Raw genomic sequence first — 23,442 nt, 5'->3', positions numbered from 1 at the left:
TCTCCCAGTAAGACTTGTTTTCACAACACCCGGTTTCTTATACCCAAGTTTTGTTCCTTCCCCGTAGGCTCCCTGTTTTCTTGAGGGAGGGAGGGTGTTTTGTCTTTTAAGGTGAGGCTGATGGTCCCTCCCAGGAAGTCAAACTGAAGACTGTTTGTGTTGGAAGAAAAACCAAATTGTGCATTATGATGATAACATGGCTTGCTCTAGCTCTTACTGGTTGTGGCAACACCTACAAATTTTTAATGCCTTAATCAGTTCTACTATCACTGCTGTTGAATTCCTCCACAACCTTATAATTTTGGTGCATTTATAACTGGCAACACAAATTGCTGCAGGGAAATCCAGCTGTCAGGACTGCAATATTACAGTAAGATGGGAAGAGAATATTTATTTAGGAAAAGAGAATGGATTCATTGCAGAAAGGCGAAAAGATATAGCTTCAAAAGCCAGTCTTCATTACAGTGTACTGGCTTTGCTGCAGACACATCATAGACAACTTCATTTATAACTTAGTGACACCACCATGGGTGTTAAAGAACATTTGTTACTTTTGCAGGAGAAGGAATCTAATTAGTTAATTTAGTATTGACACTTGTTTGAAAGACAGCCCCCAGAAATTCCAATTTTAGGGAACTGTAGTTCTCCAAATCTCTTTGTATACCCCCAAACTCTTGAGCATGTTACCCTTGAATTCCAAGAGTATAGATGCTCAGGCATATCTGAAGAGTTCCAGTTCAGCACAATAACCTAAAATGGTACATGTACAAGACCAATACTCCAAGATCAAACATGTAGAGAGTGTCCAGTCTGAGTCGAATAGTCACTCTTTAAATTTCTCCACACAGTTATGCTTCCAATGTAAATACAATTACATTTAAAAAAAGAAAAACTACATTAAAACATTATTTAGGCAGCAAAGTGAAGCATTAAAAAAAAAAAAAAAAGTAAGACAGGAAATGCCAGATTTACAGTTATCCACACAACCTGCAGCACGGAGTGCTACAACTTGAGCTATAGGACTAACTACATTAGCTGGCAGCAGCAGAACACATTCCAGAGGGGTGATGGGCCAGTGGCACCATGTTCTGGGGCCAGTGGGTGGCAGGAGCAGGCCAGCCCAGCTTTCTCTCCCTCCCCCCACCCCCTCACTTTCTGGGAAGAGGAGCACTCCTTCCCCCGCTGGCACCACCAAAAAAGAGGGATGGTCTGCTGGGATTGTGTGCTGGTTTGGGGGCTCCGAGAAATCCACTCAGCTCTCCCTCCCCTCTGAGAGTTGGGGGAAGATCCTGTCCCATGTGGTACCCATAAGGTAGGGGTGGAATGGAATGCTGGAGCCACATGCTGAGTCCAAGGATAATGGTGCCCGGACAGCAGTTCACAGATATTCCCATTAAAGTAACAGCAGTGTGGGCCTAGCTCTTTAGTATGTTCATACTCAATTATTTGGGCAGACTCCCAACATATTCCAGAGGAATACAAGCAAGAGAAGGGAAATTGTGATTTTTAATCAATTATAACTATGCTAAACCTGAACGGAATTTCATGGGATGAAGACAAGGTACTTCCCCAGCCCAAGAACTTTCTCCCTGCCTAATTTCAAAGCCTGCTGCAAACAGTGGAGGTGTTAAACCTTCCTAAGGAAAGGTTGCAATAATCTTTTCTAATGGAAACCTAAGTATAAAGGTCCCTACCAGCACCTCCTATAATACTCATTCATTGCACAGTGTACAAAAATACTTGATTGTTTTAAGATGAAGCTTTTAAAACAAGAGTTTATGCAATCTAACTAAGATAAAATATTTTATAGCAGCCTGTAAAAATTCTATTTGCCCACTAAATGGATTAAGTTTTTTGATGGATGTGTTGAATGTCATTTTCATCATAATGGGAAGGCTGGTGAGTAGATAATGTGCCTAGGCAGGTGAATTTTCATGATGATTTTGTAAGCCTGTTCTATTGGGCTCTCAGAAACAAAAAAGCCAGTGGAATAAATCATAGCAGTAACATTGGTTTTACTATCCTTGCTTAGCCACCATGCTTAAAATAAAATTTACAAGATATGCCAAATTAAGACAGATAAAAATTGTTAGGAAGTTATGTTTTGTTTACAGGCACTTTGTCTTCTTTTACCAAGTTTATTTGTAGGTAGGTACTGTTCACATTGAGGCAATAAATACAAGAACATATGTGATTTTTTTTTAAATGTGCCCTTTGACTGTCAATTTCTCCCAAACAGGTGTTGGCTAAATGATTATAAATTGGCCTCTGGATACACCTCTTCAACTGAGCCGTACAGGACTGGTGATAATATAATTAGACTTAAAAACATCAGGCTGGTGAATGCTTTCCATCTGTTTGGCAATAATGTTTAGTTAACAATAGTCTTTAAAAAAAGCACCTTCAACTTCAGCTCTTAAAGTTATTTATAGGGCCATTCTTAACACACCAGCACTCTTGCTAACAAGAGCTTTAGCCACTTGGAAATTATTAGCCATACGGCTGTATACGAAAAGGAATGTCTGCATTTAACATCTGTATCTCATGCATCAACCTCATTTAAAGTCACTTCTTAATGAACAGTTCTATGGCTCTGTATTAATATTATAGTTGCATGCACAAAGATCATAAGGAGCCAAACATTTTTTTTTTAATACCAACAGTAGGCCAATCAGTAATGAAGCTGTCAGCATAAAGGACAAAATAATAGCTTCTTTAACCCTCAGACAGGATTTGTTCATTTGTAGAATACAACACACCAATTTAAAAACTGCTCATGGGTTTGCTCACCTTTATAAAGACAAAAATCTAATTTGGTACTAATTTGATACAATTGTCTTTCCAATAAAAGGCTCCTAAAGCCATATTTTATTTCATGATAAAACAAGTGCTATAACTAAAACTGTCATGAAATAATTACCTTTGATGGCATACCTTATTGCACAAATACAATTAATGTATTCCTCCCTTTCATGTTTCACACTTGCTTATCAGAACTGTATTAACATACGGTGTACCAGAGCAGACTACCGACTCTTTGCCCTATAGTAACATATAGAATGACTGCCACTAACTGGAATAAAGCAGACAACCTGTCCCTTAAGGGTTAGCTTCAGCTGTTATATTACAACATCACAAAGACTAGCAGCTACTCTTTTTCAACCGTAACAGAATAGGTTTTAACAGATAATAGTTCCGTGTCGCTGAGGTTCACTAGCTAGGCTGATTAACCAGTCTCTCCAACCAGCCACCATTCCTTTGCTTTTTCTCTCTAATCAAGCATTATACTCCCTCCTGTTTGGTCTTGTTTTCTCTGTTTAACTCAAAGCTGAAATCAGTTTCCACAGATTTGAAAATAATCCACTGCTCCATTTTGTTTGCTAGAGAATTACTATTTATTAAGTACCTCTATATCTTGGCATAACTGATTATTTGGTCATGATGGAAGTTTAGAGAAACTGCTAGTGTCATCCATTTATCCTAGGTTGACGGGGTAGATCTAGGATATATTTAACTTACTTTGAAACGACTGCAGAGTAGGGCCCTAACATTGTACGGAAGCAGGTATGCTCATGCAACTTATCAAAACGTAGTCCATAATTGGCCACATCTGCACAAGTTACAAAATGGGTAATTACCACACTATTATTGGCATAACCATAACATGCAAATGGCATGCAAATCCAAAAGGAGATGAGCCAGAGAAAGAAAGAGGCACAACCACTTCATTTAGACTGCAGTACATCTACTCTAAAAAGCATAATACTTACACAGCAGAAAAAAACAACCTCCTCTGGGCTACCTTGCAGGACTACTGCTGTAACCTACTTTTACAAAGATGAAACATAAATCCAGTGGGTTAAGCACCGACTTGCTCTCAACATCAGAGCCTTCGCTCCTCAGACTTTGGGGCCAAACATTGTTTACTACTGGTATTGTCACAGTAGGAGTTATTTATACTGGCATTCATCCACATCTCTCTCCCACTGCAGAGGAGAGTGCAGGTGTATGTTCCTTAGGGATTTTTGGTAGGACTTCCTTTCAAAACACACAGCAACCAGGGTCAGTGAGCTCCCCCATAAACAGGCTTGACTTGAGAACATGAAGTTCCATAGCATGTTCCTTGTCCCAATTCTCTATCCAAAGCGATGGCATCAGGAGCATCAGCAACAGCAGATTGTGGACAGGCACTTCTCTTATGTTATGTTAGGAAGCCAATCTGTTCCTGGCTTTCGGATGCTGATGGAAGCTGTTGGGTAAGGATGACTGTAGCGTGAATTGTGAGGTCTAATACCTTATAACAATTAACCTTCACCCACAGTATTATGCACCCATCTTCAGAAGGGAGGCAACGTAAGTGCTATGCCAGACATTCGCCATTCATGGCAAGTGAGACTGTGATACAAAAGGAGACTATGCAAACCCTATCTGTCATACTAATGTGATATTGTTTTAGGCTTTAAAATCCTCCAATATAGCATGTTACCACCAAGAAAAAAAAACATAGGTAGGCAGTGCTACAAGAGCCAATTCACAACTACACAGGAAGTTGACAGGCAAAGAATATTGCAACATTAGCACACTCAAGTGTGCTTAGTACAGTATCTTAGTTCTCCCAGGCAGTGTCCCAAAATGCATATAAACAAGGAATTATTGCCATCTCGCTACTACAACAAAGGGGGGAATCAGTAATACCTAAGGTAATGACATACCAGTTCTTTGTGGGTATGCAAGCAAGATTTCCCATTTCATTTTTAAAACTGGAAGTCAATTCTGATGTTACGTGAAACTACTTTTAAAAATAATTGCACTTCAGAGACCTTCAGATAATTGATTTATAATTGTATCCAACAGCTCAGTTTACAAACAAACAAAAAACTGTTTAAATACATTACATGCAATTGGAGAAAAAACAAAATCTAACTTGTAAATAACCATAGTTTAGCTTTAAGAAAACAGTTAATTTTAGGATTCTTTACATGCATAGAAATTAGCAAGTGTTTCAGTATGCTAATTTTTTTAATTAAAAGATATTTCTGCAGTAAAAGCTCTTTCATATGCACTACTGATTCTTCATCAAACGCTAAGTTTCCAACTTAACACCAGTATAGCCGGTGGCAGCCTGAAGGTTTACCATCTGCTGCCACCCAAAGTCACGGTGGCCACCTTCAGAACATATGCATCAAAGCCTTGAGATAAGAGACTGAAGGAATATTGCAGAAGTCAGCATAAGGGGAATCACAAACCCAGAGGCAGGCAATAGGCAAGTCACCAGAAAAAGAGAACATGGTGAGCCATTAGTCACCCTACAAAACACCCAACCAAGGTCACAGGGGACACTATTGGATCAACTAAGAGCTGCTATAAATGCACTGCTCTCTCACGGGTGGTTTTAACAGAAACGCAGTTGCCTTACCAACTGCAATTAGGTTTTGCCTTGTTTTAATCTACTGCTGTTGCTGCTTCAATCCTACACATTTTTCAGAACAGAACACAACATAGTTACACTAGCTTGAGTTTGTTCTATTTACTTGACCAACATTATTAAAATAAATAAAAAAATGGCTTCCTAAAAAAGTGGATTAAAGTGTGTTGATGTGGGCTACAAATACCACCTGTATAATCAAATGAAATGCATTACAAATTTTAACTACATATCCTGGTTGTTTAAGGTTTTTGGAGATAAGGCTACCACCAAGGTATACTTTTAAAAGCTGGCTTTATCCTCTGTTACTGAATTGCAATTCTACTTTGAAAATAAACGTGCAATAACATTATCACTGGGTTCTATGCTTATTGTATAACTCCAGATCAAATATGCTCCGTTTATGAGACCGTTTTTCGAACCACAAATCCTCCAAACTCAAGCTGGGATCTGATGACCAAGCTGGGGATTTTTTTTCCTCTTTGCTTATCACTTCCAGGACTAAAAAGTCAAGTAATAACCTCAGTAATACCTGTGAAATTCCACTGCCATCCAGGAGACTGCACAGGTGTAACTGACCAGAATTTGCTACATAATTTTGTTTATGCTATGGAAGTAGGAATGAAATTCACCTTTTTCTCCCCTTAGCTGTGTTGGCTGTGCAAGGCTAATAGGAGTAAATGGTCTATTTAATAGAAATTTATTTTGCTACTAAATATAGTCACTTCAGAGCAGCTCTACCCCACCCCCGACCTTTATTTACATTGTTTTATGCTTGCAGATACAAGCACACACTCAAAGATTATAAAGCCAAGAAGGCAACTTTAGTAAAGCACTGGGCTGATACTTGTGGGGGGAAAAAAACAGATTAGTGCTCATCATTATCTGTGCAGTCAGTGTGATGCCTTCAGTTATCCCTCTTTTTTAGTGATTATCCATAATTAATTTATGCTTTGTGGATTCTCTTGATGAGCAATATTACAGTTAACAAAAGAAAAACTCTATTGGTTTAATTACTGAAAGTGCCAGAGAGCAGCAAATATCAAAACTCACTTATGTTTTTAGACTTTTAGTTGTGCTGTAAAAGGTGAAAGCTTACTCCCTTGAAATAGACTGGAAATTAGCCAAAAATTATGTGTGGCAATATATCAAGCTGGAGGAGGTATCCAGTGGATTATAATACAGGGTATCATCCATAATCAGACAGTTATTAAATATAAAGCATCAACTGTGCTAAGCAACTTATTAGCATTTAGTAAGACAAGGTCCTTTTCCCAAAGAACAAACTACTTCTACATGGAAGCTGGCAGATGGCCTATAATGAATCAGTGAAATGAAGCATGCATTGTTAGTTTCTTGATTGGGGGGTGGGGGGGGGAAATGGAGAGAAGGGGTTAAATTTATGTTATTCTTCTGTGTTAGAAGAAACTGCTCTTTAGACTGTTCTTATTTAGCATCTTTATTAATTACATGAAATTAAGTAAATAGTACAACAAATATTTGCAGCAAGTACTGAAATACAGAGAGACTTAGAAAACAAGAGAGAGTTTAGAAAACAAGTTAAAAAAAAAAAAGATTCTGATGGAAACATGCAGTCCAATACATAAGGGGAGAAATAATCTTAAGCACATACTCAATGTGAGGGGACGTCTGGGAACCAGAAGCAAGACCTACTGGAGGGTTAACAGAGCAAATACAACATTAGTTTGCTGTGTGATGGGATTATAAAGGCAAGCCTGGGTGATTCAACACTGCCTACCCCAAGGCAATATGTCAGAGCAGGGAGGTAATAATCTCTGTCCGTACAACTGTTGTGTAACTGCACCTGCAGTCAATTCTGGGCACCATATTACCAGAAAGTTATTGACAAATCTGAGGGAGTTCAGAGAAGAGCAACATAAGTGATCAGGGAGCTATAGGGACTGAAGTATGATTAAAGATTTCAAAAATGTGTGTGTGTGTGTGTGTGTGTGTGTGTGTGTGTATGTGTGGCTAAGCGAAAACATATTAAATGTGTCAAGTGTGTAAACTCCAAGGAGTGAGATTATTTTCTTTAGTTTAATAAAACTGGATAGAGCTAGGAATAATAGAATGAAACTATGGAACACAAAGGCTGAATATCAGAAGAAGAGACTCTTCTTAACTGTGAGATATGTTAGGTTGTAAAACAGTTTCCTTAGGAAAGAGGTGGAAGCCTCAAGTCTTGGGACCTAAAACTAGACTAGATATTAAAATGTATTTTAGGGAACAATTCTGTAATGACAGGAAATAGATTGAGTGATCCAAATACTTTTCCATCTTTAACTTCTATGAGTACTATAGTAGATTTGAAATTGCTATAAAACAAGGTAGTCATTTAAAACACTGAGATTACAAAAAACTACTCCTAAAACAAGTTTTCTTATTTACATTACTAATAATAGCTAGATTAATCAAATTGTAAATATTTAATCTGCTTTTTAATGACTATGACATTTATTTGTTTCCACCATGTTATGTTTGGGCAATGAAAATAAGACTAGTCAGCTTAATTTTTGTTTACAGTTAGTTTCAGACTTGTTTCTCTTTCCGGTTCTTGTCATCATCATAATACCACAATAGAGGGAATGTGTGAATTGAAATAGTTATGCAATTGTTGTAGCTACATTTTCTCCAAGTCTTTTATGCTCACAGTTACTGTACAAACCCATAACTAATGTTGGGGAGAGGAAAATCATCAAAATTTGGCAGAATGTTTATCTGACTGCAATGTGCCAAAATATGAGCTGATGTCAATATAAATTGTGCAACCGCAGTACCGTTTAAACTCTATTCAAAGTAAAACTGAGGATTAAAATATTTAAGCTTCTAAGGGGAATTAGTAAACATGGACTAAGACATAGCTACTGCAATATTAAACATTCATGTACAACAGAGGAACTGTCATAACACAAGCCCATTTTCCTACCCTTTAATTAAACTCAATTAAACTAACCATAACCTGTTGAATTCAACTAACTATGGTTCTGCAGCATATTAAAAAAAATGCATTATGCAAGCAATTATTTTATGAATTCTTTACATTTTGTTGCTTTTTTTTTTTGCATTTCTGCTTTTGAGGCTGACATAAGTAATAATCATATCATACTTTTTAAATAATTAATAATACTGATTTGGGTGTCATGGTGACTTGTCCCTAGAAATAGAGCATAATAATTTAACATTGGGGATCGGATTTCTCACATACAGCATAACACTGAAAAGAAAACCAAATATTTGTAATGAAGCAAAGTTATATAGTGCAATGAGATTTTTTTCAGTTCTTCAGAAAAATTACAGGAAGAGATTTACATCCATGTAAGAAGCCTGTTCAAAGACTTCTGAATTAATTTTAGCAGGACACGGATGATAGTGTTCTAATTCTTAGTGTTTCAGATTATGTTACATACATTTTAACCAAGAATCTATTGAACAATAAACCTAATTCACACAAGTATTGGCAGATTGAGCCTGTTACTGAGATCAGAATCATCAGGGAAAATCCAGACAGAAGTCCACTGAAGCCAATTGTGTTTCTCCAGATTTACACCAGTACCGACTGCATCAAATTTAGCTGTTTGGGGGGAAAAGTTATGAGACATTGCTTATAGCAGCATAGTCCTTGCTTAACAAACTCTGCTTTTAAGGGCTACAAAATGAATCTTTAAATAGAATGAATCTAAATAACACAGGGTTGCCCACTAAAGAATAAGACATTGGGCTTGAAACTGCATTGTTAAGGTGTCTGCAGTACCATGGCAAATCAGTTTCTTCAGGGGCTAATTATAGCTTCAAAGTAAAGAGTTGCTTGCGGGGACAGAAACTCAGCATAGATTCTGCAACACATAAATATTTTGAACTAAATAAGTTATGAAAGAAAAGTTTTCTACTTCAAAAAGAAGTCTGCAGGTTTAAGATGCTTTACTGTGCTCAGGTAACTGATTACATTTGGTCAGGGGGTATCTATAGCTAGACACACCCACACACACACACACACAAGCCTACTCTTTGGCATGATACATTAATGCTCACAGGAGTTACATTCACATATCCACAATAGATTAGAACCCTGAACATTCAAAGGACAAGAACCTCATTTTTCATTAGAGTAAAATACCATTAAAAAAACAAACAAACAAACAAACAAAACCTATTCACAGGAGGGCCCTTCCTGTTGTAAAAATATAAAAGCCTGTGCCGAGTAAAGCAGCACACCGCTTATTTTTGAAGCAAACAGCCCAAATGAAAAAAAGATAAGAAAGCCATGGCCAAAATGTTCCAGAATTGACTAGTAGTTTTGGGTGCCCAGCTTGAGACAGCTTGAAGGAGCCAGAGTTTCAGAAAATGATGAGCACCCTATTTTCTGAAAATCAGGCCCTTTCCAGGCATCTCAAGTTGAGGGCACACACACAAAAGTCACCCAGTTCCTTTTTTAAATCTTGGCAGCATATCCAACCAAGGACTCTCTCAGTGTCTGAGAAAAGTTCCAGAGAAGCTATTTTTTCTGAGTCATCACTGGTATTGCACAGTTGCAACTCCACAACATCTAGCAACAGTAGGAGCACTAGGATATAGACTGGCCACCAACATTTTTACTGTATTAGCATCTAGATTTGTTTTGAGCAAAGTTAAACACCACAGTGGCACAAATTCCATTAGTCCATCTCCATTAGCGCTCTCCTTGTTATTAGGACCAAGGAAGTTGTATCATGACTGGAAAAAAGATTAGGAGATTGTCAGAAAAAGCTCTGTGTGATGCAGACCTGGTTACCCCCTGTTGTGTCCCAAATCATTATAAACTACTTTAAGGCAACTGTGCTACAGTCCTGAAAGATCAGGCTGTCACATGATTTTGCCCCATCTTCACAGATAAAACACATTATAATATGGTTTGGGCTAAATGTTGCAAATGGATGCTCCCACATGGCTGCAATTGAGACGAGACCAAAGTGTCACTAGCCTGCTGATTTGTACTCAAGCACTGCAACACACAGGGTACGTCTATACTTACTTCCGGGTCCGGCGGTAAGCAATCGATCTTCTGGGATCGATTTATCGCATCTTGTCTAGACGCGATAAATCGATCCCGGATTGATCCCGGAAGTGCTCGCCGTCGACGCCGGTACTCCTGCTCCGCGAGAGGAGTACGTGGAGTCGACGAGGGAGCCTGCCTGCCGCGTCTGGACCCGCGGTAAGTTCGAACTAAGGTACTTCGACTTCAGCTACGTTATTCACGTAGCTGAAGTTGCGTATCTTAGTTCGAAGTGGGGGGTTAGTGTGGACCAGGCCTCAGTATAGCATGTGTTAAAGTACCTACTTCTCAGAAAACCCTGCCTTTGGGATGCCACTTGTTTCATTTTTAAGAGGACACGGCATCCTGTAGATGTTAACAGCACATCACAAGCCTGTTCAGGGAAGAGCAAAACTATTTAAAGAGTTCATATGAGGGAAACCAGTTAACATGAGATATCTTGCTTTGCAGCCAGGAGCAGGCTGACAAGTCACAGATATAGACCACACTAACTGCTGAAATGGATCAGGAGCGTAGCAATGGTTTGGAAAGGTACACACCACACATAAATGGTGTTTCCTGCATATGGATGTTCTCCCACACCTCGGTCTAGAGGTGGCTTTACAAGGTAAGCAGCAACAGGCACTCTTAGGGCTTGTCTACACTTACTGGGGGATCGACAAGTGACGATCGATGCATCAGAAGTCAATTTAGCGGGTCTAGTGAAAACCCACTAAACTGACTGCAGATCGCTCTCCCGTCTACTCCTGTACTCCACCGGATTGAGAAGAGTAGGGGGAGTTGACGGGACAACGTCTCCTGTCAACATTGTGTAGTGTGGACCCCGCGGTAAGTAGGTCTAAGCTACGTCGATTTGAGTTACGCTATTCACGTGACTCAAATTGCGTAGCTTAGATTGAATTTCCTCTGTAGTGTAGACAAGGCCTTATACCCTGTGCTAAGCATTAGCAGTGAGAGATGAGACTGTCTGCTCTGCAGGGATATTAAAGATGCCATAGAAGGAGCAGAGGTTTGCCTCCATATCCTTGACCAAAACTGACTGTTGTGCCATGCACTGGCTGAATACCTATTTATGCATGCTAGCCCAGTAGTAGCTGCTTTTCTGTGGTGAGTGAAACTTCAAAGTATTATGGGATCCTTTAGACAATCTAATATTTATAAATTTACTTGTGACAGGATGTCTGTATTACGTACACACTTGTACTCGCTGGAGTATGCTTGCTTTCAGTGTCACTAGTTACATTAGTAGTTTACGCACATGTTTAAGCTCTCCCAAAATTGGAGCCTTAGAGTGAGCGTATTGGGGGTGCATGAAGAAATGGGACATAAATGTACACAATGATTTACAGTGAGGGTAAAAAACACAGTCCCTGTACTACATACATAATAAACATTCTTGTGTGAATATAAAATGAGTGTATATAAAACATAACATACTCTATGATTAAGCTCCTTTGGGGCAGGGATTGACTTTATACTTGCTCTAAAACACTAGGTACACTTATGACACTATAATCAAATGATAAAAACAAACTATCATAGAATCATAGAATATCAGGGTTGGAGGAGACCTCAGGAGGTCATCTAGTCCAACCCCCTGCTCAAAGCAGGGCCAATCCCCAGACAGATTTATATCTCAGAGTAAGATTAAAACTTAGAAGAAGAGTAGAGAGCCCGGGAGCAGGTATACAAGTAGACAGACATCTGAAAATGTCTTGCTCCATCTCTGAACAATAATTCAAATTTAACTCTGCCCCCTATGGCATACTAGCTGGCTGGCTATACAACAAAACACTGTTAGAATGCTTGCCATGGTGATGTCTCCAATATTAAATCTCTTGTTTTTTTGTCACCACAGTAACCTTGTCTCTTTGCAGAAGAAGTTCTGATTCCAGGATCTGGATATTCAGGCTTGTACCTAGAAGCTTGCTAGATAGGAATCTAGTCATACCTGGGAGATTTAGTTAGTCCATGGAATAAAGGAGCTTGGCCCTACAAGGTGTTGAGCATCACTTCCAAGTTACTAATCATTTCAGTATTTTGTGGTCTTTAAGACGAAAAGACATTTGAAGGTCTTACTCCATCTCTCTACAATAATATCATAGCCTTGTATGGACAATTCCTAAGGCTCTAGGCTGCCTGCTCCATCTCTCTTTATGGGGGATTATGAGGTTAGGTAGTTCCTGGAATCCCCCATAGTCTTAAAGATTTATACAATGCACACAGCTAACAGCTATAATCAGCTTATCAAATTGCTCCTTAATAAATATACAGAGAGAGAGAGAAACACTAAATAGATTAGACACTTGCCATCAGATGAAAGGAGATACAGTGTATATGATATTATAGCTAAAAGGTCCTTGCATGTTGTGAAAACAAGGTTAAAATCTGAGTGTATATAGCACATAGGAGAAAACATAGTTATGCATGCAATTAAAACAGTATAGGCAAAAAAAAAAAAATCCAAATTGCTATGTTCAGTCTAACGAAAGAGAGGAACAAATTCAGAACTAAGAGTATAGCAGCAATTTTTAATAATACAAGTTATAAATGGGTCATGTGACCTGAAATACAAAGCACACAAGCCAGGGATCACTCAAGGAACAATCAAAAGGCATCAGGGGAATGGAGTGGCAACAAGGAAATGAGTCATTACAAGTTGAATTAGTCGTTGTCTCCTTACTGAATAATATATCATCTTAAATGTACTTGGTAAAGGGATAACTAATCAGCGATATCAAAACAGCGCAGCTACTTTATGCACTGTTATTCTTTCAGTCATTTAATTAGGCTTGCAAAAGATCTGTATGGTCCATTACAGTTTACACATTACAGAGGGATATTACCCTGGGGTTTGGGGAGATTTTATCTGAATGAGTCAAAAATTAGTTTGACTTGTTCTAGATCTCTGCCTTGGCTGGGGATTTGAATTCAAGGTTCTAAGAGGAGAGAGAGCAAATATCTTTTTCACAGGGGTTCCCCTTCCTCGAGTTTCCATATTGCACTGACTGTGGGAAAGTGCATGAATTTTTACCCTTCTGTATTTCAAATAACCATCAGTTTAATAAACTGAAAATGTATCGACATGTCCTTATCCCAGTATTGTAACAGTGACATTATTTTCAAAAACCAGGCCCCATCCTACTGAATGCCACCAAACATGTACCTTATCCTTTAGCTCAAATATATTTTGCATGACCTTACATGAATTGCTTAGATAAAAGCCTTTTTTCTTCTACTTTTGTTATTTTAAAGTGCAGATGCATTTGAGTCATTTTCCCCTTTTGTTTCATATCCTTAAGATCCACAGCTTCAAAGACAAAATGTCAGCATGCAGTCGATTTATGACTGAACTCTTGAAGAGACACTGAAGAATTACCTTGTCAATCACCCCAAGGACTCTGAAGGCCTTCAGTTCCTCGGCAGGGCTCCTTAGGTTCCAAGAGGGCCTTGAACTTAGTGATCCTGGAGGCTAATGGAAGATATCAAAGATTACACATCAATCAGGGTGGTACTTGAAGGAAGACTGCCTGCTGTAGCAAATGCCAGGCCGAAGGAAACGAAATTTTTCATAAATAAGAGAGAGTGGAGATGAAAGGAGAACTTTTCTGTTTGTCCTTAAATGTAAGAAAAGTTGCAAGTAAATAAATCAAGATAACATTGAAAACAAAATTTTAAAATAGAAAAAGAAATGAGTTTATATAGTTTCCAATGTTTTGCAGAGGTAATGAAACTTCGTAACAAATAGCTGAGCTCCCACCTGGCAACAATAATCAATCAGAGCCTTATAGTTATTCTGGATTCACAATAGTTCAGGGCTTAAGGGACAGGAAAAAGGAAATTAGAAACTTTATAAATTACAAGAACACAAAATATAGAATGCTAAACAGTGCTCTTTTTGTTTGATGGCAAGTGCTCATGTCAGTCATAAATCCTGATGTAATAAGGTACACAACACAATGATCCCCAAAACAGCCTTAGCCAAAGGTAGCTATGGATTACCCACCCGGAAATAAGTCACACTGAAACAGATGAGAGTGCATGTTAACTATTCAAGTAGTTAACATGTTTTTTTTGGTCTCCATTGTGTTTTGTGACCTATCGGGATGTAACTTACACAGTTTGTGTGTCAGGCATATGTGTTCACTGCTGTATACACACACTTGCATAATACAAGCCCTGCTATTCTCTCCATCTCCCTTGCATACCTGGAATAACAGAATTTCACCTGAAAACAAAGTTTGGACTTTACTCCCGACAGAACTTGTGGTGAAAAGGGAATACATTCTGCAATTTGTAGCACTAGCTCAACTAAAAATGACAAGCTACCTGTAATGTCGTGCTGTGCCCCAGGGGTCTGGGGTGGGAGAAACCCAGCTGAGACCTGCCAGACACATCCCTTGCTCCATCCCTTTAGAAGCCACAGAATGGCTTCTATGGTGTCACTGAGAAAGGAATCCAGGCCACAGAGAACACACTCCTTTCTGCACCAATCTGCTTGCCTATGTTAGATCGTCAGGTGCTGGCTCACTTCCATCTGCCTATCCAGCAGTTGTGGTAGGAGGGGGGGGGGGGGGGGGCAAGAGCAAGCAACTCGGGACAGGGACCTGTATCTGTTTACTTGCTCCACAGATCACCATGCACACCTATGACACTTGAACAAGTCATATTTTCAAAAGGTTCTAGCCACTTACCTGCCCTAACAAAGAATAATCAGATCCTTCCCCCCAAAAAAATCAAGTATGCAGCTTCCGCACAGAGCCACAGACCCCAACCCGCTACCTACAAATAAGACAGCTTCCAGCGGCTTTACAGATTAAAATGATTAAACTAAAGCAAAGCTCTTTTGTAAAGTTTATTTTTTTCCCTGTGGAGAGGTGTAATTTCCTGAACAAGAAGGAAAGGAAAGTTCCAAACCTATCACCTTCAGCAGCTACCATTGAGGAAAACTAACTCCAGATGAACCCACCCTGCCAGATGCAAATAAAGAGCTAACAGCAAGGAGGAGTGAAGGGAAATCTGAGGTAAACTGTGATCCAGAATAACAAGACGAACATTCCTGAAAATGAGTGAGTCTCTGAGCCTGGCCAGTAACCACTGTCCAAAAAAAGCCACCCTCTTCATTCTCATCTAGACAAACTTCATGTCAAACACTACGTATGTCAACATTTGAGGGCATGTGTCACTATTCTCACCATGTTTTCTTACGATTGCTGTAGACAAGAAGATCAGCCATGCTACCTAATTCTTGACAGCGACAATCACGGAGTCAGGTCTATTCCCCTGGTTCTCTTTTTGCCCACAATGATGCCCGCCTCCTATCTCACAGCACTTTACATGCTCTTTTAGGTGTCTCAGTTGTCACCACATTCCCACTTCTGATCAGAACTCAGTTTCCATCTCTGTGGGCCATTGGACACTGGTTGTCCCCAATGTAACAATCTATGTAAATTAATTCCAACGATCTCAAATAAAAGCAAAAACTTTATTTGGCACAAGAGTAGAAGAGAGACAAAAATCAAGAATGAATAATAAAGTAAAATAAATGCTTAGATACTAGCACAATAGTGCCACTAGATGGACAAAGCTTGTGCTACCAAATAAGGCAATTAAGTCAAGAGCAAAATTTGCTCAGCTAAAGTGAAGCTTCTCCTAGCTAGTCAGCTTTGAATGTTATCAAGGAGAGATGCGGGTTTCTCTCTTTCCTCCCCTTTTTCTTCGGATGTATTCCTTTTAGATCTGCAAAGGAGGCATTTGTCCAATTCAGTACTAAATGATAGAGGGTGGTTCCATTGCCCTTGGGGGGTCCTTGTACAGTAATACCTGTTTCTTCCTGTTACCCAGCCATAGTGAATTTTTACTATACAAACTGTAATGGGTTCCTCATATTGTCTTCCTGCTCAGTTTCCAAAAATACTGGATTTGCATTCAATCAAGATTTTCCCCACTTCCAAGAGCATTTGGCCCAAGGAAAGACAACCAGCAGGGAGTTCACAGAAAATCTCTGTTTAGTTTTGACACCTCTTGGAAGAGGGTGGTCCATTGCTATGTAGATGTGGATAACAGACCACAGTATTAAAATTCTCTCAAGTACAACTGATATACGTATTAAGACATCAACTCTCACAAAATGTTTCTCATTTAGAATGTCCCCATAAATGTATTTGTGGTCTCTTATTACAGAAACAGTTCCCCTTCAAAACAAGATTGGGGAGGCAGGGTGGGAGGGGGGAAGGTTAAGATTTACTTTGGATTAGGGGGCTTAATTTTATCTGATTTTCTAAAGCTTTGCTTTTTAACTGCAACAATCTCTTTAAAAAACTGCTCTTAGGGCTGTGAAAAATAAGACAAAAGAATTTTCTGCCCTTTTTGTCCTTACTTAATACAAATGTAGACAGACAGGAAGTTTGACACTTTTATGTTTACTACCTGGGAGCAGTCATTGACAATCACACACAGTTTAGTGTCACTGCAGCAAAAATACAAACTAAGAACAGATGAGTCCCACGGGAACTGGATGGGGAAGGGCAAAGTCGAGATCTATTAAGAATGTCTTGAAACAGGATTTTTTTTGCAAAAGTAAGCTCAGCTAAGGATATCTGCTTAAAAAGGTGGAAGCTACCTCAAAAAACAATTTAATACTGGCAGAAGCTGCTGAATGCCCCAACTCCGTTTACTTTATAAACTGTGGAGTATGAAATAAAAATACTTAAAATCCACTGATAGCACTTTTTAGAACCAGGTACCCTGCATAATATTACAAAAAGTAAACTAAATCAAGAAGCACCAAAGAATTTTAAAAAAACAACTATAAAAAGTTACCAGAAAGGACTAATGTGTTCAGGGTACATACAGAAGGTTATCTAATTTTAAAAACGGTTTTGAGACAACTAAAAGCCAAGAAATTCAGACAGACAATCTTACAGATTCAATTTCAGAGAAATGAAACTAAAGCCTACCCCAGAAACTGATCCATCTTCAGAGAAGGATTTCTGGTATAGGCTGGAAATTTTTTCAGCACGCATTAGATATTCTGCAGTCTTCCTCTTCACTGCTTCTCGACGAGTTGGGCTTGACTCACCTAGATGGAGTAACAGAAAATGGTGAGGGTTTTTTTTTTTTAAGTGTTTCCAAATATTTGGGCAAAGAGATTGACTTGATTTTGCTGTCTTTGGCTCCAGCCTTATTCATTGGTTCTGATAGCCAAGCCCAATAATATTCGATTTCATGTTCTCTGATTTGGGTATTCTGGCAAGGATACAGTTTAAGACTCATTACATACTCAAATAAATGAAAACTCTTACCTTATTTTTGCCAATTTGGTGTCAGTTTCCATGGAAACAAAATTAAGAACTGGAGGCAGCAAGTGAAATGGACTCTGTATCCATGGAAATCAGATAAGTGCATATACGGTAAAGGTTATAAATTACTACTTTAAAAAACAGAAGGGGTAAAACTTGCTTATTTCCATCCTTCTGACCTATACTTCCATGAAAATGGGACCAGAAATGCCACTAATAACCAGGTGAAAGCAAGAACTCACACAGATTTCAGCTGCTGGCTGCTCCCTTCCTTTTTGGCTAAGAGGCTAATAAGTTTCAGATGGTCACCAGCCAGGATGACAAGATGGAACCACTCCGCCCGCAGGCAAGATACAGCAGTAGCAGCCTGATGAGAATTCAAGCCCCCTCCCAGCAGTTCGGAGTAAGGGCTGGGCTTCTAAATAGGGCATTGTGGCTGAATCTTTCATATCAACCGCTGGATAATAAGGTTCTGGAAAAATGTTCCTAAATTTCACTGTTGTCTTCCACTTAGGAAAGAATAAACTGAATGTGTCTTGTTTAAACAAATGCAGGCTACTGATGAGAGCATGGATATATATGGTCTGTAAACATGGGCCCTAGCCCTAGGTCCACCCATACGTCACCCTCTCCCCCAAGCCAGCAGGAGCTCAGCTCCAGATGGAGGCCAGCAGCCCAGCATTGGGGCCAACGCTGAGGCTGGTGGGGCTGGCGCTGGGGCTGGTGGGGGGTCCAGGGCAGTTCGGCAGGGGCTTGTCCGGCCGCGGGAGCGGGTGCTTGGGGCTCTGGAAGATGGTGGGCTTGGAGGGGGGGGCCTCGGGCAGAAGGGATGGGGCCTCATGGACTAGCCACCCTGAAGGGGGGGCCTCATGCGCCACCCATGTGTGTAAAAATGCAAACAATATACCTTTTAAATTCTCAAAACTGGCTTCCAGTCCTGTTGCTTCTGTCTGTAAAAGGAAACTTTATCTTGTACAGATGTCTGCAACTTCCTTAGAGATAGTCATCAACTCCTTCGACATCCATCAAGACTTGTTTCTCAGGAACAGCTAATTTGTTTATATTAGTAGTATTTGGCTTCTCTTCAGCCAGCATTTTCAGTTCACCAGAAGATTTTAAGACTAGTATAAAAGTCAAGCTACTGCTGTAATTGTTGATTATGTGTTTTTAGTCTGGATGTTTATCACTGTTTACCTATTTTCCCCCCCAATGCCTCAGTTATTTTAGAGCAACTAACACACAAGACGGCATGTCCCTTTGAGTTTTCGTTGTTCTCTCCTATTTTCGTTCAACATTAATTTCACTTCATCACTCCAGATAGGAAAGAGTGTAGTAATATTTATTTTTTAAAATATTATATTTATGAGTTATTCACTCATTAAAATTTTTACCATACCAGTAAGGACTGTATTTGCAAAAACGTTTCTATTCAAAGGGTTTTCACATCTCTCTCCTGGCTGACAGGAAAGCTGATCTCAATACTTACCAGTTCAGCCTTTAAATGCTTTAACACAAGGTCTGTCTTTGAGCCAGAATAGGAGAATCAAATAAGTTTGTGGAGTTGGGTTTATTTTATTTTCTAAATTTACATTAGTTTGTTCTCAAATTTTTAAAAATCCAAGAAAGGTTATGAAAAAATACCAGCTGCCTATCAGTCCAATCACTCCTTAACATACCAAGATTTTCTGGCACATCTAATATATAGCACATGTGGACCATGTAAAATAGGCTACCAAATTCAAAGAAGATTTGAATAATAAAAGGTTTAAAAACCTGTGACAAAACACTAAGATTGTGATGATGAACAATCCACGAAACTAAACGCAGACTCTAGCATTTATCCCAGGTTTTCATTTCTTGTAGCTGCTCACTTAAATATGATATTACGATAAGATGACAGAAAGACAAACTCCTATGTTCAAGATCTTTCGCAACAGTGGTGCATACTTCACACGTCAGAGAAATGCAGAGGGGTTGTATTTGTATGTTTTATAAGAATGTAGTATTGATCAAGCTATCTAAAAACTATCCAAAAACTTTTTAAAAAATTAAGAGGGCAAAGTAATTTTTTCTAATACGAGCTTTTTATTTTAAAGTGTTTCTGGGGAACATTTTATTCATATTTCCAACAGAGATCATGTGGTCACTCTTCATATGGAGCCCTGAATCATTGATATGAGCATCTTTTATTAAGATTTACACCTCAGAAAGATTTTTTTTAAATAGTAGCAAACAAGAAGTGTTAAAGCCCTTGACGAATCTTTACAACTGATCATACAAACTCATCCTGCTTAAAACTACTATTAATTTTTCATTTAGGTATTTTCCTAGATACTAGAAGATTTGTGTTTCATCTGATCAGTATCAAAGCTCTCCCCACACCCCACCCCATTCACTGGGATTAAATCAGCCATGTCATTTTAAATGTTTAAAAACTATGCTGCTGAAGCAAGATATAAAAAAGTGTGGTAATGATGATGACAGAGACCTTTGAATAAAAACCCTTCGAGATTCCTCCTCTCTCTCTCTCTCTATGCATTTGCTACAGAGCAGCTGTGCCTCACACAGATTCACATGAATGAAAATATTAAGGCGAGAAACCACCCACTTAGTTTATTTTCCATATGACTTTCCTGTAATTATTTTGTAAACTGTTCACACAACAATGTATAAAAACATCTGCAAAAACAGGTAATTAATGTGTCAAGCCAAACTAATGCATTTTTATGGTGTCCATGCTTCGTCAACTGTAATTATAACTCTTTTTAAGCAAATGATGATGTGTTTGTTGCAATGTGCAAGTGGTTATTTTAGATGCTCTGTTTACTGTTACCGCAAACAGAATATAAAAACTCTACAGCTACTTTGCTGCGCATAAGCCTCCATCTAAACAAGCAGAAGCAGTCTGCTCCCTCATTTCCCAACAGCTTTGTATACTTCCAAGTAATAAAACACATTTCTTAAAATCAAACTTGGTGTTAGATCGGCTGGCCAGGACACCTCTGCCCAATTAGCGGTACTCAGTAAATACAGCCAGCAGCCAGCTATTTAGATTTTTAAGAATTATTTAACTCAGACACACTCACAAAAATAGAAATGATCAAAAATATTCAAATAATCTTGAGGGTCTGACATAGACAAAGAGCATGAATATCGGATAATATGCCCCTCCTTAGTCACCCTGTGGTCAACTGATGAAAATGAGATATATAGGCGCAAGAAGCATTTCCACAGAATAATTACAAGAGGTAGCACATGGCATACTAGCAATATTATGAAGAATATCTGGGTTCTAACATGCAGTGAATATATCTTTCAATTGTCAATCTGCTGGATGTTGATGTGCTGGCTACTCAAACTCCAGTTGGTTACTTGTTTAGTCAGTAGATCCTCTTAGGGCAGGTCTTCACTACGGGGGGGGGGTCGATTTAAGATACGCAAATTCAGCTACGCGAATAGCGTAGCTGAATTCGACGTATCGGAGCCGACTTACCCCGCTGTGAGGACGGCGGCAAAATCGACCTCCGCGGCTCCCCGTTGACGGCGCTTACTCCCACCTCTGTTGGTGGAGTAAGAGCGTCGATTCGGGGATCGATTGTTGCGTCCCGACGAGACGCGATAATTCGATCCCCGAGAGATCGATTTCTACCCGCCAATTCAGTCGGGTAGTGTAGACCTAGCCTAAGATATAAAAAGGAATTACGTTGAGGTGTTGGCAATGAGCTATTGAAAGTGACTTTATAAAATAAACCTGTATTTAAAGTTTATAGATCAGAGAACGCACATAGGTAAACATGTGCCTTGATCAAAAAGTCCTTTTGATAGCCTCAAAATGTGCTCCAAATACTTGCAAGAAGTACCCTGCAACTTGCGTCATTAGACATTTGAGTGACATGCTGCATTTCCCTGAGGATACTGTATAGCATGGACTAAGATGGAAGATTCAGATTGCCCAGGTAGATAGGTAAGTAGCAGGTACTAACAGAAAGAGGAAGAAAAAAAGAAATCACTGAAAAGGTCTGAAAGACATTTAAAGTTAGATGTATACAGCATCATATGGTCAACAAATGACTTATCCCCCATATAGAAAGATGCAACCAACAAGCTTTAAAAAAGGCACAGTAAATAAAAGGAGGGTGCCAGCAACCAACCAGTATTACATAAGGTCAGAAATGATCTCTCTCTCTCTCATTCCCTTCTCGCACCAAAGCACTCTTAGCTCTCTTCCCATCAAGGGGCTGTCTAACAACCTCCAAGCCTCCACCTGTCTCCTAAGTAATATATTATAGACAGGTTCTTTCTGAAGCAAACACATCGTGCCTTCATACACGCAGTATTTGGTTGTACCTTCATTTACCTCACAAGAAGAAAAACTCCTTTAGGGCTTGTTCTCTGCTGTTCAGTATACTTAATGCTTTACGTCTTCAAGGGACTGCAGACATGTTAACTACTGCAATTAATACTCACAGCAGAGATGAAGTATTATTTTGAAGTGGAAAAGAAAGGTGAAGCAACTTGCCTAACGACACAGTAAATCAGTGGCAGAGTCAGGATTAGAAATCAGAAGTTTCTAGTTCCCGACAGGGCCAGTTCTAGGTTTTTTGCCGCCCCAAGCAAAAAATTTTTTGGCTGTCCCCCATCCCAGCTCTGGGCTCCCCCCCAACCCCGGCCCACCAGTGCTCCCCTCACACACACCCTGCCGCCCCAGCACTGGGCTCTCTTCCCCCCCTCCCACACCCCCTGCCCCCCCCGCACTGCCCCCCCCCCCAACGTGGGATCCGCTACCAGAACAAGCCACGACTCCATCCCCATGCGGGTGGAGCTGCTGGGCAGCACGGAGCGGGAGTACTTCCAGGTGGCGGTGCAGCTGCGGGGCGGCGCTGAGAACACGGCCCCCTCCCTGGGTTTCGCGGTGCTGCTGGTGGCCGAGGTGGATCAGTTCGTGCTCACCGCCCTCACCCCCGACATGCTGGCAGCCGAGGACCTGGAGAACCGCCCAGACCTGCTGCTCTTTAGCCTCACCGCCCCTGGCCCAGCCTCGGCGGGCCGGAAGGCGAGGATCTCCAGCTGCGGGGCTACCTGCTCAGCACCGACGAGCCCAGCCGGCCGCTCACCTCCTCACACACTCCAGGAGCCCCTCTTGCCACCGCAGCCCGGGCTCGGCTCCAGGGGACCCCGCTTCCCTCCCTCCCCGGCTCCTCACACACTCCAGGAGCCCCTCTCACTTCTGCAGCCCGGGCTGCGGCAGCAAGAGGGGCTCCCGGAGTATGTGAGGAGCCGGGGAGGGAGGGAAGCGGGGCCCGGGATGCAGGGAGGGAAGAGGGGTCCTGCTGCTGCTGCGAGTCTCCCCAGGGCGGCGCGGCGTTTCCTTGCCTGAGTGGGCTGTGCAGGGCGCCACCAGGCTGGGCAGGGGGCGCGGATCCCGGCTCGCGCACTGACAGGGCCAGTGGCTTTTTGCCACCCCAAGCAAAAAAAAAAAAGGGGGGGGGGCAGAGTGCCGCCCCTTAGAAAGTGCCACCCCAAGCACATGCTTGGAGGGCTGGTGCCTAGAGCCGGCCCTGGTTCCCGATCCTATACTTAGTCCAACAGACCACACTGTTTCTCTCTTGGCAAGTGTGAAGACAAGACCATCTCCTCTCCCTCCATTCTCCCCACCCCCGCTTTAA

At 40.5% G+C, this 23,442-nt stretch overlaps 1 protein-coding gene across 1 annotated transcript in view; it reads right to left on the bottom strand.

The window, feature by feature from the left end:
• Nucleotides 1–23,442, bottom strand: part of RPS6KC1 (ribosomal protein S6 kinase C1) — a 92,776-nt gene that overhangs the window by 37,185 nt on the left and 32,149 nt on the right. Inside the window, exons 7-8 of the mRNA XM_024215298.1 lie at nt 17,435–17,556; nt 13,855–13,947 (exon numbers count right to left, since the gene is read on the bottom strand). Coding sequence (XP_024071066.1) covers nt 13,855–13,947; nt 17,435–17,556 — 215 coding nt within the window. The remainder of the gene's footprint in view (nt 1–13,854; nt 13,948–17,434; nt 17,557–23,442) is intronic.

The sequence above is a fragment of the Terrapene carolina genome, unplaced genomic scaffold, assembly GCF_002925995.2.
Source record: "Terrapene carolina triunguis isolate 2854851 unplaced genomic scaffold, T_m_triunguis-2.0 Scaffold262, whole genome shotgun sequence".
Classification (NCBI taxonomy): Eukaryota; Metazoa; Chordata; order Testudines; family Emydidae; genus Terrapene; species Terrapene triunguis.
The sequence above is the reverse complement of the archived record's forward strand: the minus strand, read 5'-3'. Positions and strand labels throughout refer to the sequence as shown.